This window comes from Triticum dicoccoides, chromosome 4A (genome assembly GCF_002162155.2).
Source record: "Triticum dicoccoides isolate Atlit2015 ecotype Zavitan chromosome 4A, WEW_v2.0, whole genome shotgun sequence".
NCBI lineage: Eukaryota > Viridiplantae > Streptophyta > Magnoliopsida > Poales > Poaceae > Triticum > Triticum dicoccoides.
In genome coordinates, this window is record NC_041386.1 from 133,416,041 (window position 1) to 133,434,924 (window position 18,884).

Sequence of the window (18,884 nt, forward strand, 5' to 3'; positions counted from 1 at the left end):
GCTCTGGCATAGTTGACTAAGTTGTGCGAACTCTTACAGGGTGGACTAGCAGATGTAGGGGTTGTAGGTGGTACGGTCTACCCCACATGTAAGGTGCTAGCGCTTCTGAAAGACTATGTCTCGGTCATCCGTTTCTCAAACACCATGTAGTGCGAGAAAACAAACGGAGGCGATCGAGTCATGTGGGGAAAAGTGCGCAAACCTCTGCAGAGTGTATAAACTAATCATGATTAGCCGTGTCCCCGGTTATGGACAACTTGAGTATCTAGTACTTGAATATCATGTGAATCTCAACATGTTACTTCTAATTAAAGTTGTTGGGTTTTAATTATTCACTTAATTGGGATTGAGAATGCTGTCAACCATTCTCAATCTTTCACAACCACCATGATAGTTAAATAAATTTATTCCTTTGCAGTAGGGAAAACTGGCTTTACGCAAAAACTGTAACCATAGAGCTTTCCACCAGCCATATATGCATATAGTATAGCTGTTTCATTCCATTACTCTCTATGTGTTACTTTGCCAGCATATTCCATGTGCTGACCCGTTTTCGGGCTGCAACTTCTCATGTTGCAGACTTCTCAGACGATGAGTAAGATGCTTTTAGGTCGTGGTTCTATACTCAGTGATGCCGTTGGAGTTGATGGACCCATTTATCTTCCAAGTCTTCCGTTGTTATCGACACTAGATGGCCTTAAGCCATATTTATTTTAATAAGTTCTCTTTGAGACAACGATGTAATAAGTGTGTGATTGCCACTCTGCTATAAATCCTTCGATGTACTGTGTGGTGTCAGCATTACTGATCCAGGGATGACACCTAAGCACAGAGCGCTTGATCCATTCGGGTCGGGTCGCGACAGAGAATGGTATCAGGGCACACGCTGACTGTAGGACACGACCACTAAGTTAAAGCCATAGATCACCATTCTCTTCTCATTTTCTAACTCCTCATCTTTTCTACTCTATTAGGATGACGAACGTGAAGATTAAGTACGCTCAACCGGATGAAGGCACACCATTTGGATTTCCCTTGAAGGAAATCACCAAGTACCTGAACATTGGATTACCAAGCTTCACGGGAACCTTCAACGCCACTCTGCCTGAAGAGGAGCGCTGGAAGATTCAAGCTCACATTCCGGGAAGAACATTCGCGCCAATCACGAAACCCATAGATACTGTTTTCAATGCACCAACCTGGAGTCTGGGAAGGAGCATGGCAGCTCATATCACCATAGGACGCATTGGAGAAGTTTATCAAGAAGACCTCAAGGACACTATCTACCAGATTTGCGGACGCCGAGATGAACAATGGGAGTTAGTCAGCACCAAGAAGGATAGATCCATTGCATCATTCATCCAGGAGTTAAACCAGCACATTCGACGCCATGAGAACCAGATGTGCAATGATATGATAGAGTTGAAGAATGCGAAGGCAAGGATCATCGAACTAGAAGGAGAACTGAAGTCTACACGCAAGGACTACATGGACGAGATCGTAGCTCTAGCGAGACACAATGGCGATCTTAAGCAGGAGATTGAAGAACTCAAGAGGAAGTTAGCATCCAAGGAGGAGGACGAGTATGTCGCATGTCCGGACAACTACATCATCATCGACGACACCGATTCGGATCCAAGTGAACCCGACTCTGAAGACGAAGCTGGAGCAGATATCATGGAGTCTTCCACCGGTTCAAATTCCTAGATGACCACCAGATAGTAGTAGTATTCCCCCATGTAAACATTATAGTTCGAGCACTTTTGCGATAGTTTTAGATCGTTTGTAAGCCCTTGTTTGATTGATTGAAGTGATTTTGTGTGAATTTGCTCATGTGCATATGGGTAGTGTTTTCCCTTTAGACCTCACTCTATTCTTAATTCTCGTCTTTTCTAAACCCTCAGATGCCTCCGAGACGTGACAATGGATTTCCACCGGAGCTCACTCAGTTGATCCAGCAACAGAATCAATTGATGCAGATGTTAGTCCAGAACCAGCAGAACAATAACAACAACCCACCACCACCACCTGTTGACCATTTAGCTCGTTTCCTTAGGCTAAATCCGCCGGTGTTTTCCAATAGCATCGAGCCAATAGTAGCAGATGATTGGCTCCGCAAGGTAGGAAGGGAGTTGACCACTGCAGGATGCACGGATGGTGAGAAAGTGAAGTTTGCCGCTCACCAGCTTGACGGACCCGCGGTAGCATGGTGGGAGAATTTCACAGCCACTTACCCAATTGACACTGTCACGTGGGATCAGTTTCAGCAAGCTTTCCGCACTACCCATGTTTCAGCAGGAGCTATGGCCCTGAAGAAGCGCGAGTTTCACAACTTATGCCAAGGAGGAAGGACAGTTGGCCAGTACGTTGATGACTTCAGCAAGTTAGCACGTTATGCCCCAGATGACGTTGCTACGGATGCAGCTAAGCAGGAGAAGTTTCTGGAAGGACTGAATGATGAGCTAAGCATGCAGTTGATGGTAGCGAGTTTCAACAACTACCAGGAGTTGGTAGATCGTGCCATCATGATTGAAGGAAAGCAACAGCAGATTGAGAACCGTAAGAGGAAGTATGGACAGGGGAAGTATAACTCTGGAGCCCAGCAAAAGCCCCGTTTTGCCCCTAAACCGGGATTTTAGTTTCAGCACACCCATGTAGGAGGTAGCTCTCACAACCATAATGGCCACAAGAATGGTAATGGGAATGGAGGAAGCAACGGCCAGAACCGGACCACCCCATCCACCCCAGCCAAGAAGGACCTGAGCCACGTCACTTGCTATAAGTGTTCGAAGCCAGGGCATTATGCAAATGAATGTCCTGAAGGCCAGAATGGAAATGGCAATGGAAGCTCTGGGAAGAAGCCGAACCCTTTCAATAGGGGACAGGTGAACCACGTTAATGTGGAGGAGGTTGAAGATCAACCCGATGCAGTAATCGGTAAGTTTTTGGTTAAGTCATTTACCGCACTTGTTCTTTTTGACACTGGTGCATCGCATTCATACATATCAAGGGGATTTGTGGATAAATATAACCTGCCAACCCAAGCCCTTAGGTCACCCATGTTAGTAAGCTCACCAGGAGCGGAGTTCATGGCTAGATGATGGTGTGATCGGTTACCATTAAGGATTGGTAACTATGTGTTTCCCTCAGACCTAATAGTATTGGAATCTCAAGGATTGGATGTGATATTAGGCATGGATTGGTTGTCGATGTATGGAGGAAACATCGATTGTGCTAGTAAGTCAATTTTGCTTACCACACCAGAAGGAAGAAGGATCAAGTATGTATCCCGGCATGTGCTAAACAGGACACAAGTAAACTGCCTAACAGGAGTTGTGCAAGAAGAAGTACCAGTGGTAAAGGATTTTCCTGATGTATTTCCTGAGGAAATACCAGGCATGCCACCGGATAGAGACATTGAGTTTTTGATTGAGTTATTGCCAGGTACAGGCCCAATATCGAAGCGACCATACCGGATGCCAGCAAAGGATTTGGTAGAAATTAAGAATCGGATTAAGGAGTTATTGGATAAAGGTTACATTCGCCCAAGTTCTTCGCCTTGGGGATCACCCGTACTTCTAGTGGAAAAGAAGGATGGATCATTAAGGATGGTTGTAGATTATCGGGGATTGAATGAAGTAACCATCAAGAACAAATACCCACTGCCAATGGTCAACGATTTGTTTGATCGGTTGCAAGGAGCTAAAGTGTTTTCCAAGATCGATTTGCGATCAGGGTACCATCAATTGAAGATTCGGGAGCAGGACATACCTAAGACAGCATTCACCACGAGATATGGACTGTATGAGTATACCGTTATGTCATTTGGATTGACTAACGCACCTGCCTATTTCATGAACCTGATGAACAAAGTGTTTATGGAGTTTTTGGATAAGTTCGTCGTAGTGTTCATTGATGACATCCTGGTTTATTCAAAGAATGAAGAGGAGCATAAGGAACATTTGTGTTTGGTTTTGGAGAAACTAAGGGAACATCAGTTATATGCCAAATTCAGCAAATGCGAGTTTTGGTTGAAGGAAGTTGGATTCCTCGGACACGTTATATCCGGAGAAGGTATAGCAGTTGACCCCACTAAGGTTGAGACCGTAACCAAGTGGGAAGCCCCAACAACAGTTAGAGAGATCCGGAGTTTTCTTGGACTCGCAGGATACTACCGGAGATTCATTGAGAACTTTTCAAAGATTGCAAAGCCTATGACGGAGTTGTTGAAGAAGGATACTAAGTTCAATTGGACTGAGGAGTGTGAGGCTAGTTTCCAGGAGTTGAAGAAACGTTTGGTCACCTCACCAGTATTGATTTTGCCAGATCAGACCAAGGATTATGAGGTGTATTGTGACGCTTCACGTCGAGGACTTGGAGCAGTGCTTATGCAGGAAGGAAGAGTTGTTTCGTATGCTTCACGACAACTGAAGCCTCATGAGTTGAATTATGCCACGCATGATTTGGAGTTAGCAGCCGTAGTGCATGCATTAAAAACTTGGACACATTTCCTCCTTGGAAATCATTGTGAGGTGTACACGGATCACAAGAGTTTGAAGTACATTTTCACCCAGAAGGAGTTGAACCTCCTACAAAGGAGATGGTTGGAGCTCATCAAGGATTATGACATGAGATTGCATTACCATCCCGAAAAAGCTAATGTAGTAGCCGATGCATTGAGCCGTAAGAGCCATGTCAACACCCTAGTGACGGGAAAAGTACCAAAGGAGTTAGCAGAAAACCTTCGTGAGCTATGTTTGGGAATAGTTCCGAGAGGCTATGTAGCAGCATTGGAGATTCAGTCAACATTGATGGATAAAATCAGAGAGGCTCAGAAATCTGACAAGGAGATTGCTGCTATAAAAGAGAAATTGAGCGAAGGAAAAGCAAAGGGATTTCGTGAGGATGAGCACGACACCCTATGGTTTGAAGATCGTGTTTATGTGCCCAATGACCCGGAGATCAGGAAGCTGATTTTGCAAGAGGCACATGATTCACCGTATTCGATTCACCCAGGAAATACCAAGATGTATTTGGATTTAAAGGAAACATTCTGGTGGACCGGAATGAAGAAGGATATTGCAGCATATGTAGCAGTTTGTGACGTATGTCAGAGAGTAAAGGCAGAGCATCAGAAGCCAGCAGGATTGTTACAACCATTGCTGATACCCGAATGGAAGTGGGATAAGATAGGCATGGATTTTATCACAGGACTACCCAGTACGAAAGAAGGCTATGACTCGATATGGGTAGTAGTTGATCGTTTGACAAAGGTAGCACATTTTATTCCAGTTAAGACCACTTACACCAGTGCTAAGTTGGCAAAGATATACATGACTAGGATCATTTGTTTGCATGGAGTTCCGAGGAGTATCGTATCAGATAGAGGAACCCAGTTTACCTCAAAGTTTTGGAATTAGTTGCATGAAACTTTGGGTACCAGACTAGAGTTCAGCATAGCTTTTCATCCGCAGAAAGATGGACAGACCGAGAGGGTCAATCAGATTTTGGAAGATATGCTGAGAGCTTGTGCACTAGATTATGGATCTAGTTGGGACGATAACTTGCCGTATGCGGAGTTTTCTTATAACAACAGCTACCAAACCAGTTTGAAGATGGCACCTTTCGAAGCTTTATACGGAAGGAGGTGCAGGACACCGTTGTCATGGGACGAAGTTGGAGACCATCAATTCTTTGGACCAGATTTGATTAAGGAGTCTGAACGGAAAGTTAAGTTGATTCGCGATAGGCTCAAGGTAGCCCAGTCCAGGCAGAAGAGCTACGCAGATTCTAAACGCAAGGAGACAGTTTACGAAACTGGAGACAGAGTTTATCACCGAGTATCCCCACTTCGAGGAGTTAAGCGCTTTGGAGTTAAGGGAAAATTAGCACCGCGTTTCGTTGGACCGTATAAGATCTTGCAATGTATGGGAGAAGTCGCTTATAAGTTAGAATTACCAGAGGGACTGTCAGGAGTTCATGATGTATTCCATGTTTCTCAGCTGAAGAAATGTCATGCCGAGATGGCGGAGGTACCGCTAAGAGATACCGTGCCACTCGAAGCGATTCAGTTGAAGGACGACTTAACGTATGAGGAGAAGCCAGTCAAGATTCTCGATTATGCCAGCAGAGTTACCCGCAGCAAAGTTATCAAGTTTTGCAAAGTTCAGTGGAACCACCACTCAGAGGATGAAGCCACCTGGGAGAGAGAGGAAGATTTGCTCAAGGACCACCCTCACCTATTTTCTAGCCAACCCGAATCTCGAGGGCGAGATTCATCTTAAGGGGGGTAGGTTTGTAACATACCAAATTTTCAATTTGGAATGTTATACATTAGATCATCATGCATATCATATTTTCTTGCATTTTGCCCGATCCTAGAAATTTCACGCAACTCAAGGACCTTCGGAGAGAGTTGGAGATTTCGATATTTTCATATTTGAGAGTTTTCTCGAATTTGAAAAGAGGATCATTTGATTTATTTATTTCATCTTCAATAATTTTTCCGGTGTCAAAATATATGAGAGAGGGAATAATATGACTTTCCCAAAGTTAGGAAAAATGAAGATTTAATAAATAGATCAAATTTTGTTTTCCGGTGTTTTGTTTGCTTTTTCTTTGGATAGGGAAAAATGCGTGTTTTCAAAAATTGCATTTTAGGTCCGGAGTAAAGATCATTTTGTTCGACTCATTTTTAGGAGTCGGGGAAAATTTACTTTAGAATTTTTGGAGCCCGTTTAGATTTTCTTTTCTGTGTTTTTCTGCGCGCAAAACCGTTTAAGAAAAAAAGGAGCAGCGCCCCGCCTGGGCCAAAGGCCCAGCCGGCCGGCCACCCCAGCCTCCCTGTGCGCCAGCGCCAGGCGCAGGCAGCCAGGCCGCCGCCTCTTGCCCTTAGCCGAGTCCTAGTTGGACTCTAGGCTAGCCCTTTTTCCTTTGTTTCGTTTTCCTATTCCTACTCTATTTCTTGTCCCCTACCCCAAGAAACCCCCTCCCCTCCCCAATATAAATACCCCAACACCCCCCCTCTAAACCCATCAAATCAAACCCCAAGCCCCAAGCCCCAAGCCCTCCACCGCACCCCACACCCGCGCCGCCGCCCTTGTACCCTAGCACCGCCGCCGCACCTCACCACGCCGCCGGAGCCCCTCGCCGGAGGTAGCCCCGCGCCGCATCTCTTCTTTTCCTCGGATCGTTTTCTTCTAATCGTTCCGATTCTTTTCTTCTCTTCCGATTCGTTTTCTTTCCGGTTCTTCTCTAAACCGTTCCGGTTTTCTAGATCGGTTTTTGTTTCGATTTTCTTCCGAAACCCTAGATCGGATCCGTTTTCTTTTCTGATTTAGTTGTCTTTGGATCGTTCGCCGGACCGTTCGTCCTAACGAACGTGATCACCAGATTCTTCTAGGTTAACGAATGTCCGTTCGTTTAACCGTTCGTCTCTTTCTTTTTGTCGGATTTATTCCGTGTTCTTTCCGATCGCGATCTCAGATCCGATCTTCATTCTAGTTTATCTTCTCGCTCGTTTATCGGAATCAGGTGATTCAAGCGCCTGGAGTTTCGTTTCGAAACCGCCGTTCCGTCTAATCAACTTAAACAAGTTTTTGCCCCGGTAAAATTTGACCTAGTTTCAACTTGCTAGAACCGAGTTATTTTCTTCCGCTGGTTGTTTTCCATTTCTTTGTTCGGTTCGTTCTTTCTTTGCAACCGGAGTTCTTAAGTTGAACCTTCTGGTTCGTTCTCTTGCTCGAGTTTTATCTGTGCATTAGACGAGTACTCATTGTGTGCTTGTTGTTTGTCTGCGATAGATTACCCAGATTGCGCCGCCTGTTACTTCGAATCCCTAGGTCTCGCGAATCATCAGCAAGGCAAGTAACACTTTGATCATACCTTTTCCACAACCCATGTTTTATTGCATTAGATCAATCCTCTCACATTGCATGATTAGGATCTAATTAAACTGTGGGATGGGAAGTAGATGAGGTAGTACCTATTACCTGTTTATTATGAAACCTTTGGGAGTTACTTCTACGTTTGCTTATTATGCCATGCTATGCTAGTAGACGTGGATTGGGTGAGTGATATCCATGACAGATGTGAGTTGATAATTTTAATGATTTATCTAAGGTGGCAACTTAAACACACATCTGGGTGGATTGAGGCACCTGATGTCTATCAGGACTTGTCTGTTTTATTTTGGACCGCCACCCAGGCTCAAAGGGATCATAAGATCTTTCATGCTAGAAACTTCCGTGTGCAGCCACATGCTACTATGGGCTCTGGCATAGTTGACTAAGTTGTGCGAACTCTTACGGGGTGGACTAGCAGATGTAGGGGTTGTAGGTGGTACGGTCTACCCCACATGTAAGCATGTAAGGTGCTAGCGCTTCTGAAAGACTATGTCTCGGTCATCCGTTTCTCAAACACCATGTAGTGCGAGAAAACAAACGGAGGCGATCGAGTCATGTGGGAAAAAGTGCGCAAACCTCTGCAGAGTGTATAAACTAATCATGATTAGCCGTGTCCCCGGTTATGGACAACTTGAGTATCTAGTACTTGAATATCATGTGAATCTCAACATGTTACTTCTAATTAAAGTTGTTGGGTTTTAATTATTCACTTAATTGGGATTGAGAATGCTGTCAACCATTCTCAATGTTTCACAACCACCATGATAGTTAAATAAATTTATCCCTTTGCAGTAGGGAAAAACTGGCTTTACGCAAAAACTGTAACCATAGAGCTTTCCACCAGCCATATATGCATATAGTATAGTTGTTTCATTCCATTACTCTCTATGTGTTACTTTGCCAGCATATTCCATGTGCTGACCCGTTTTCGGGCTGCAACTTCTCATGTTGCAGACTTCTCAGACGACGAGTAAGATGCTTTTAGGTCGTGGTTCTATACTCAGTGATGCCGTTGGAGTTGATGGACCCATTTATCTTCCAAGTCTTCCGCTGTTATCGACACTAGATGGCCTTAAGCCGTATTTATTGTAATAAGTTCTCTTTGAGACAACGATGTAATAAGTGTGTGATTGTCACTCTGCTATAAATCCTTCGATGTACTGTGTGGTGTCAGCATTACTGATCCAGGGATGACACCTGAGCACAGAGCGCTTGATCCATTCGGGTCGGGTCGCGACAATGGGGCACAAAGGGTCACCGTCAGAATTCAGTAGCACGGGTCGGTTGTTCATATGACGGGGAGGTTGGCGACGTCGTGACGAGGAGAGTGTCAAATGGGATATGTATGAGGAGATAGATAAGATAGATAGTCGCGTGGGTAGTTTAAATTCTGTATTCGGCTGTAACTATACTTCTTATCTCCTATACTTCTTCTCTCTCAAGTCATGTATCTCCAACAGAATTGTACGCGTATTAGGGACTCGCAATCCCCTATATACCACGTACCACGTCCCCCTCAAAGGGTAAGACGTTTCCGCATCGCACATGGTATACAGGGCCTCCTCTTCCAATCTCATCTAGCCTAGCTCATCGCCATTAGTGCCCTAGCCATGTCTTCCTCCGGCTCCTCCCAACCAAACCTCAACCAACAGGTTACGGAGAAGCTCACTCGCACGAACTATGTTCTGTGGCGCGCCCAGATCTCGCTGCAGCTGCGGGGTGCTGGTGTCTTTGGCTATGCCGACGGCACCACACCGGAGCCGGCTCGACTCCTCGTCACCAAAGACAAAGACGGGAGGGAGTCCTCAACGCCCAACCCTCTCCACCCAATCTGGGTCAAGGAGGACCAGCAGGTACTTGGTTATCTGCTCAATAATCTGTCCAAAGAGGTTCTTGTGCAGGTGACCGCGATCACCACGTCGCCCGCGCTCTGGGCTGCTCTGGCGGGCATGTTTTCATCGCAGTCTCTCAGCCAGGTGAACAACATCTGCACGGCCCTCATCAACGCGCAGAAGGGGAACCAGTCCGTCGCCACCTACTTCGCCCACATGCGCGGCCTCACGGACGAACTCGCCGCGGCCGGCAAGCCTCTGCAAGATGACGAGCTTGTCTCCTACATCCTCCATGGGCTAGACATGGACTACCAGCCCCTGGTGTCCGCCCTCGATGCTCGCATCGTGCCTGTCTCCCTCGACGAGCTCTTCTCCATGATGAGCAACTTCGACCAGCGCGTGGTGCTTTTCCAGGCCTCAGGCGGCTTCAAGTCGTCGGCCAACGCCGCTTTTCGTGGCCGCGGCGGCGGCTCCTCGCATCAGCGTGGATCACCTCGCAACAGGGGCAAGGCCTCGGGCGGGGGACACGGCAACAGCAACTCTAGCACTCACGGCGGCGGCGAGCGGCCCTCTTCTGGCAACAACAGGGGCCGTCGCGGTGGTTCCACCAGGTCACGGTCAGATGCACCTCGCTGCCAGATCTGTGGTAAGCTTGGGCATGCGGCCAAAGACTGCTGGTATCGCTACGACGACGACGGCGACTCCTCCCAAGACGAGGACAAACTTGCTGCTGCTGCGGATGGCTCCTATGGGATCGACACCAATTGGTACGTCGACAGTGGCGCCACCAACCACATCACCAATGAACTTGAAAAGGTGACAATGAAGGAAAAGTATCGTGGCAAGGATCAAATCCACACAGCTAGTGGTGAAGGTATGAGGATTAACCACATTGGTCACTCAATTTTTCATACCCCCCGTAGAAAAATTCATCTTAAGAAAATCTTGCATGTTCCTAGTGCCAATAAAAGCCTTCTTTCTGTTCATAGAATTGCTCTTGATAATCACGTCTTTCTCGAATTTCATCCATATTTCTTTTTTATCAAGGATCAGGCCACGAAGAGAATCCTCTATCAAGGTAGATGTGTTCGAGGGCTTTACCCGTTGATTCCGGAGCGCACAAGATTCAGTAAACATGCTTTTGGTGTTGTCAAACTCTCGTCAACACGATGGCACGATCATTTAGGACATGCTTCTTTTGCTTTAGTTGAAAAACTTCTTAGGAAAAATAAGCTCCCGTATGTTGGTGAGCGCAATGTTGAAACTATTTGTGATTCTTATCAGCGAGCTAAAAGTCATCAACTTCCCTATCCAATTTCTACTAGTGTGTCTACTCAACCATTGCAATTGATTTTTTTCTGATGTTTGGGGACCGGCCCCTAGCTCTGTTGGTCGGCACACTTACTACGTAAGCTTTATTGATGACTATAGCAAGTTTTTCTGGATCTATCTTCTTAAGAAAAGATCCAATGTTTTCCAAGTGTTTAAAACTTTCAAGCACTTGTTGAGCGTAAATTTGATTCCAAAATCATCGCTGTCCAATCCAATTGGGGAGGGGAATACGAGAAGTTGAACTCCTTCTTCCAAACCCTTGGCATCTCACACCATGTGTCATGCCCTCACGCTCACCAACAGAATGGCTCAGCTGAGCGCAAACACCGTCACATTGTTGAAGTTGGTCTTGCTCTTTTAGCTCATGCGTCCATGCCATTAAAGTTTTGGAACGAAGCGTTTCTTACTGCTATACACATTATCAACATGCTCCCTAGTCGTGTCATAAATAATGAAACTCCAGTAGGACGCCTTCTTCACGTCAAACCTGACTATTCCACTCTTCGTGTGTTTGGGTGTGCGTGCTGGCCTAACCTACGCACATACAACAAACGCAAGCTCATGTTTTGATCAATCCAATGTGCTTTCCTTGGGTACAGCGCCCAACACAAAGGTGTAAAGTGCCTTGACATCTCCACTGGTCGAGTCTATATATCACGCGACGTGGTTTTTGATGAGACCAAATTCCCTTTTTCTGATCTTCATCCAAATGCTGGTGCTCTACTTCAAAAAGAAATTCTTTTGCTTCCTCCAAGTCTCTCTAGTTATGATCAAGGGGGTGTTGATAATTGTTCTGATCATATGTCGTCTAACCCTCTTGCGCATGAGTCACCTAATGATGTTACAGGAGCACCACACTATGGAAACAGAGAAGAAAATGGCGAAGAAATCAACCCAAACGGTGACGAAATCCATCCAGATGGCCCTCATCACATGTGTCGCGGCGAGGGGAGCAAATCCCCCTCAGGATCGGAGCTGCAGATGCCCAGGAAATCGCCTCTAGGATCCGTGCCAACGACCAGCCGCACGCCCGCGTCAGATGCATCAGGCGCGGTCGGTTGCGTGGGCTCCAGCGGCCCGCTGCATGACGCGCGGCCCCCTCCAACAGGGCGAGACACGCCCTCCAGCCCGCACCGGTCTCCCGCCGCCACGCGGCAGCGCGACAGTGGCCCAGACCGCACGCGCTTCGCAGACCAGCCGGTTTGCTACAAGCGGCGCGGCTTCACGCGCCAGGCGGATGCGGGGTCAGCTCCTGATTCAGGCGGGCCCGCGCAATCACGCGCTCATGATGAGCTGGTCGGCACCCCTGGATCGTCTGCAGCCCCTGCGGCGTCTCCCCCACCATCGCCTCGGGTCACAGCCACAGAAAATCCCGTGCATCCAGAACCGACAGTGGCGGGCGAATCTTCCTCGAGTTCTGCTGCTGATCTGGCTCCTGCGGGATCCTCTGTGGCTGCAGATCCTGCTGGTTCACCAAAACGTCGCACAAGATTACAGCAAGGTTTGATTCAACCGAAAAATTACAAGAACATAACCAAATATGGTCTAGTTTGTTCCACGGGTGAACCAGGTGAGCCCAACACAATTGAAGATGCTCTCAGTGATGACAAGTGGAAAAAGGCAATGGTAGAAGAATATAAGGCACTTGAAAGAAATAAAACGTGGCACTTGGTTCCCCCCAAGCAAGGTAAATATCTCATTGACTGCAAGTGGGTATTCAGAATTAAGAGAAAGTCTGATGGAACTATTGATCGCTATAAGGCTAGACTAGTTGCAAAAGGCTTCAAGCAACGGTATGGCATAGACTACGAGGATACTTTTAGTCCAGTTGTAAAAGCTGCTACCATTTGTCTTGTACTGTCTATTGCTGTTTCCAGGGGATGTAGCCTTCGACAATTAGACGTACAAAACGCGTTTCTTCATGGTGTTCTGGAAGAGGAAATGTACATGAAGCAACCTCCTGGGTTTGAAAGCAAATATACACCTTCCTATGTGTGCAAGCTAGATAAAGCATTATATGGACTGAAACAAGCTCCAAGGGCATGGTATTCCCGTCTCAGTAAAAAGATGAAGACACTTGGCTTTGTTCCTTCCAAATCTGACACCTCCTTGTTCATTTATAACAAGTTCAACACTTCCATGTTTGTTCTCATATATGTTGATGATATTATTGTCACGAGCTCATCTAATGAGGCAATATCAGGACTCTTGAAGGATTTAGGTGTTGAATTTGCTCTCAAGGATCTAGGAGAATTGCATTACTTCCTAGGAATTGAGGTGAAGCAACACAAGGATGGGCTACATCTTTCTCAGGAAAAATATGCCACAAATTTGGTAAGGAAGGCAGGTTTGCAAGGTTGTAAACCCACACCCACTCCTCTCTCTAGTACAGAAAAATTATCTCTTATAGAGGGAACACTTTTGGGTCCAGAGGATAGTACAAAATACAGAAGTCTTGTAGGTGCACTTCAGTACTTAACATTGACCAGGCCAGACATTTCCTTTGCTGTCAACAAAGTATGTCAGTTTCTACATGCACCCATCACAGTTCACTTGACTGCAGCTAAGCGCATTGTCAGATATGTCAAGTATACTTTGAATGTTGGTCTAAACTTCAGCAAGTCACCTTCTACTCTTGTCAGTGCCTTTTCTGATTCAGATTGGGCAGGATGTTTGGATGACAGACGCTCCACTGGTGGCTTTGCACTATTTTTTGGACCCAACCTTATATCATGGTGTGCCAGAAAACAAGCCACAGTGTCCAGGTCAAGCACTGAAGCAGAATACAAGGCCTTGGCCAATGCAACAGCAGAAATCATCTGGGTACAGTCAATCTTGAAGGAGTTAGGTGTGAAAAGTTCTCAAGCTCCATGCTTATGGTGTGATAATCTTGGTGCCACTTATTTGTCTGCAAATCCAGTATTTCATGCTAGAACAAAGCACATTGAAATAGATTTCCATTTTGTCAGAGAGAGAGTTGCTAATAAACTCTTGGACATTCGTTTCATTCATTCGAGGGATCAAGTGGCAGATGGGTTTACAAAAGCTTTGCCTACAAGGAGTTTTGAAGATTTCAAGCATAATCTCAACTTGATGAAGTTGTGATTAAGGGAGGGTGTCAAATGAGATATGTATGAGGAGATAGATAAGATAGATAGCCGCATGGGTAGTTTAAATTCTGTATTCGGTTGTAACTATACTTCTTATCTCCTATACTTCTTCTCCCTCAAGTCATGTATCTCCAATAGAATTGTACGCGTATCAGAGACTCGCAATCCCCTATATAACACGTACCACGTCCCCCTTAAAAGGTAAGACGTTTCCGCATCGCACAGAGAGGAGGCTGCGATGCTGCTGTGACGGTGCTGCCGTGAATTCTTCCTTCCTAGCAGCCGCACGAGAGCATGTCATGCCATCAAAAGAAAGAAGAAAGTCTGAATTTGGAAGGGTGCGGTCAGAGTCAGAGAGCAGCCGTTTTGTCGTGTGGGAAACTGCGAACGGCTTTCTTTCTTTCTTGCTTGCTTTCTTTACTCAGTCTACTACGGTGGTAATAAGTATATTCCCGTGCGTGAAGAACGTAGAAACGGTCGTTCTTCCGGCAGTGCGATTCAGAGGGGGTGAATGTGCGTTCATATTGGCAGTCAGGTCAGACATCAAATGAGAGAAATCCGTCTTTCTGTTGAACAAGGAACATATGCACTCCTGTTTTGGAGCACTGTTACCGGCAATACTGCCCGTTAAAAACAATCTTATATTATGGGACAGAGGGAGTAGCAATGAGTAGCAGCAGAGCCACAAACTATAAAGGTGTTTTTCTTTTCAAGAGCAGGAAGAGCATAAGAAAACAATGACAATGATAATAGCCTTCCCAACTGTGGGAAACAATCGATCTTTCTCTCTGTAAGTACAGTACATTTTACAAAGAGAGATGCTAGACTTACGGACAGACTTACGGACACATTATTGCTGGATTTTAGTTACGGACTCCAGTGGAGAGTTATGGTTGAAGAAGATTAGGGAGGAGAGGTCCCACCAGCTAAAATCAGGGGTATTGGTTGGCGAGGAAGGAGCCCGTAAAATCAGTCCGTGCAAGAATTCCGTAAGTGTAGGATTTTCGGATCCAGAGGTGGTCTCCTCCTTCAGTCATTGGAAAGGGCTAAATTTCTTGCCTTTTTACACACAGAAAATTTGAACTGCCACCTGTCTAGGGGAGCCCCGACAGTTGAGATTTTACTGAATGAGAAGACAAAAATATAGAGATAAGATGTACAAGGGGACTATACCAGCAAGCAGATCAAGGCAAGCCTTGAATGGAGCTGCAATTGCTCTTTTACAATGGTTATACTTCACAACTTACTACGTACATTGGTGTTTCATGATGTACATTCATGGACTCACCAATCCGAGATCCCAGGAGGCTGGTCAGGGTGTTTAACTCTTTAAGTCACAACCTCCTGAGGAGTTGAAGTATGACCTAGTATATGCTAATGTTTCAGCTCAATCAGAGCTCTGTGCAGAAGTACTCGTCTCTGACTCACTTTGGTAGTAAACTATGTCTCCGGTGTCGCTAACATAGTGATCCTCCTTCAAACTCCGCGATAGCACCTGCAGTAGGTGGAATGGGAGAGGAGCCGACTTCTCTGGTTCTTTGTAGTACTTGCCAAGAACTGGCTTTGCTGCCTCAGTCTGCAGGTTACATCCAAACCAACATCTAGTTAGCAAAGGTGGCTCTAGAGAATGCCACATATTTTGATGCATGTTCCAGAAAAAGGCAAGAGCTAAGGAGCAGGGGATGGTGGCTTACCGCCTCGACAAGATTGTAATGCGGGATTTGCGGGAAAAGATGGTGAATGACATGAGTGCCAATGTCATGGTGTATGTTGTTGATCAACCCGTAGTCCCGATCAAGTGTTGTCAATCCTCCGCGCAGATAGCTCCATTCCTATTAGTTTGCAAAGCGATGTCAATAAGAAATCAGACTAGGACTGTTAAGCAATTATAATTTATAAATGAAAACCATGTAAACTGAAGCAGCTACTGGAAAACATAATATCTTCCATTTCTAACATTCACCGCTAGGATTACTCTTTCTGACTGAAGGAAACATGTCCACTTGGGCATAACACAGATACCTATCTTGAATAAGTACCACACAGGTCAAAGATTGAATTACAGACCAGAAGAACCAACAAATTTGAGAACAAGTCAGAAATAAATGTAATTGAACAGTCAATATATGTTGGCAGGAAGTGCCCTTTCTGAACCTTCCATTAAATATTTTTAAAACTATACTGCTATGTTTGCCATTTTCTTTAACAGCATCGATTATGTTTAGTTTTCTGTTTTCCACATGTATATTCTACTTGAAACAGCAAACAGGTATTTTCTGTCATTTTAACAAATAATAATGGATCATGCCATTGTATTTCGAACATTAAGCAGTTATCCTGAAGCATTGATTCATTGCAAATCTGATTCAACCATGATATTACCTTTCCACGATACCAGGGAACCTTGTCTTCGTGACCATGATGATGCAAGTATGTGACAAAATCCAGCCACATAACAAATATCTGCACATGGGTTCACCAAAATTAATCACATGAATTGGCTTATCCAAATTCTAAGCTTGCCAAAATTGGGCGTCTGATGAAAGGCATGAAGCTCTTACCACATATGGGACTGCATAGAGCTTTAGCATTTTAAGAGGCCCCATCACAAAGGTCAGACCTGCAAGAACCCCAATCATTGCTAGCCAGGACGCAGTGGATGTTAGCACATCCTTTTTCTCATTAGGTTGGAACAAATCGCTGTTCGGGTTGAAGTGTGAGCCTTCCTTGCCAGGGCTCCTCGCAAACTGCACAGAACAAGAATTTACCATGTTAGAAAACAAGACCAACCAATTCACACGTCGTGGTAAAATCAAGCAGCTTTGTGCCTCACCAAGTATAAGGGGAATGCAAGCATGGGAAATGGCATGCTGAACCGCAACTTCTTTGTCATATTGTCCAGGCTATTGTACAGCCTCTGGGGTAGCTGCGAATTATCACAATTCAAGGAATCATCAAGCACAATTCACCAAAACGCCGCCTCTCTGAAGAATTATGCATGCATGAATCCACCGAGAAGCAAAGAGCCAAACACCTACCGGGTGCCAGGATTCGTCCTTCTCCACATGGCCGTGGTTCTGGTGGTGCGTCCTGTGGCTGATCCTCCTGCAATTACATTCACACAAGACGCCGCCTTTCTTAGCATCAATAACAATTCCACAACAAAGAAGAAAATACAGCATGCACTCATCGTACCAGCCGTTGTATGGAACGAGAATTGAGGAATGGAGTATGTGGCCGACCACGCTGTTCAGCTTTGGGTTGCTTGAGAAGCTCCCATGCCCACTGCAAACACCAAACAGTCGTTACAGGACAAGAGACAAACATAGTGCTTTCAGGCTAAAACCGGCATGGAGGTCCGATCTTTGGGTCTGGGGTACGAGGTAGGACGGCCCGTACCAGTCGTGTCCCAGGACGAAGAGCGCCCAGAACATGGTGCCCTGCGCGGCCCAGTAGAGCGGCCAGACGAGCCAGCTGTCGACCCGCGCGGCGGCGGCGGCGAGGCCGAGCACGACCAGGACGTCGCGCAGCACGTAGCTCATGGACCGCCACGGGTCCTTGACCCAGCAGTGCTTCGGGATGGCCGCGCGGATCTCCGCCAGGCCGAACGGCGGCGGCGCCCCCGGGTTGAACCCGGCCGAGGAGCTCCCGGCCTCCTCCGCTCCCCCGAGGCTCCTTTTATCCTCCTCGAAGACGGAGGCGAGGCGGGTGGGCGCGGCGACGCGGAGCGCCCAGTCGCGGTGGATGGCGGCAGCCGCGGGGCGACGCGGCCCCGCGGCGAGGTGGGGAGGCGACGGCAGCGCAATGGCGCCGCCGCGGCTGCGCGCGCGGAGCGGCGTGAGGCCGCGGCAGTCGGAGAGGGCGAGCCGGGCCATTGGGCGACGGCACCGCAGCGATGGACGGCTGCTAGCTAGTCCAGTCGTGTACCACCACGGTTGCGAGGGTCGAAGGGACTCGGGCTAGCGGTGGTCGGGATCGGCAAACGCGAGGTTTCTATATACGCGCGAGAGGGAGGGAGATCGCTGGCCCCGTGTTGCGCGTGCGAGCGAGCGCGCGCTGAGGAACGGGGAAGGGGATGGTGCGCGTCGGCATCGCGATGGACTATGGAGTTGGCCGCGGTGCGGTGGACTCGGACCGGGATGGCGGTCGGACCCGGGTCCAGCCACGGGAGCTGGCACGTGTGAACTGCCGCGGGTGGACTCTGACGCCGCTAACTTGTTTTTCGACGCTTTAAAAAAAACTTGTTTTTTCTTTGACTTGTTACTTTCTTTTTCTTTTTGCGAACCAGTGCTCTTTTTTTTTTCTTATTATATGTATGTACTTCCTCCTCCCGGTATGGGAGACTCGCTTATTTAAAATTATTATTTTTCCCACAGGAGATCCACTACACGCTTTTGGACATATGTGGCAATCCATGCCTGACCAGCCGCCGCACAACGCAGCCGGTGATGTGCTGCATTGCGGCCACCAAAATCGACAGTTCATCTCTCTCGTCCTACGTCTCGTGTCGCCCTCCCCGCGGACGGCCCGGGCGAAACCCTAGCCGCCACTCCAGCCCCCCTCCCAGATCTCCCCCTCCCCTCGCCGCCGCCGGCAAGCGCCGCCGAGCAAAGCCCGCGTGGCGTCGGCGGCGGCGGGGCCTCCCATTTTTTCCCTCTCACGAGGCCTGGGCAGCGCGGGGTCGCTCGGCCAAGGAGAGGAGCGGG

At 47.0% G+C, this 18,884-nt stretch overlaps 1 protein-coding gene across 1 annotated transcript; it reads right to left on the bottom strand.

Annotated features, from left to right (window-relative positions):
* Positions 1-15,290: 15,290 nt before the first annotated feature.
* LOC119285393 (omega-3 fatty acid desaturase, chloroplastic-like) lies at positions 15,291-18,210 on the bottom strand. Its single transcript, XM_037564657.1, has 8 exons — positions 17,578-18,210; positions 17,374-17,463; positions 17,217-17,283; positions 17,012-17,104; positions 16,740-16,925; positions 16,561-16,641; positions 15,873-16,010; positions 15,291-15,754 (listed from the first exon to the last, which is right to left on the bottom strand). The coding sequence occupies exons 1-8, from the start codon at positions 18,051-18,053 to the stop codon at positions 15,566-15,568; spliced, it is 1,320 nt and encodes a 439-aa protein (XP_037420554.1). The 5' UTR covers positions 18,054-18,210; the 3' UTR covers positions 15,291-15,565.
* Positions 18,211-18,884: the final 674 nt, after the last annotated feature.

Bases quoted from the DNA above. Each gene is read 5' to 3' on its own strand.
- LOC119285393 (XM_037564657.1), bottom strand. From the start codon at position 18,053: ATGGCCCGGCTCGCCCTCTCCGACTGCCGCGGCCTCACGCCGCTCCGC. The intron at 16,011-16,560 runs GTAATATCATGG...GCAAACTAATAG, and splicing joins TTCCCTGGTATCGTGGAAAG to GAATGGAGCTATCTGCGCGG. The intron at 15,755-15,872 runs GTAAGCCACCAT...TGTAACCTGCAG, and splicing joins ATTACAATCTTGTCGAGGCG to ACTGAGGCAGCAAAGCCAGT.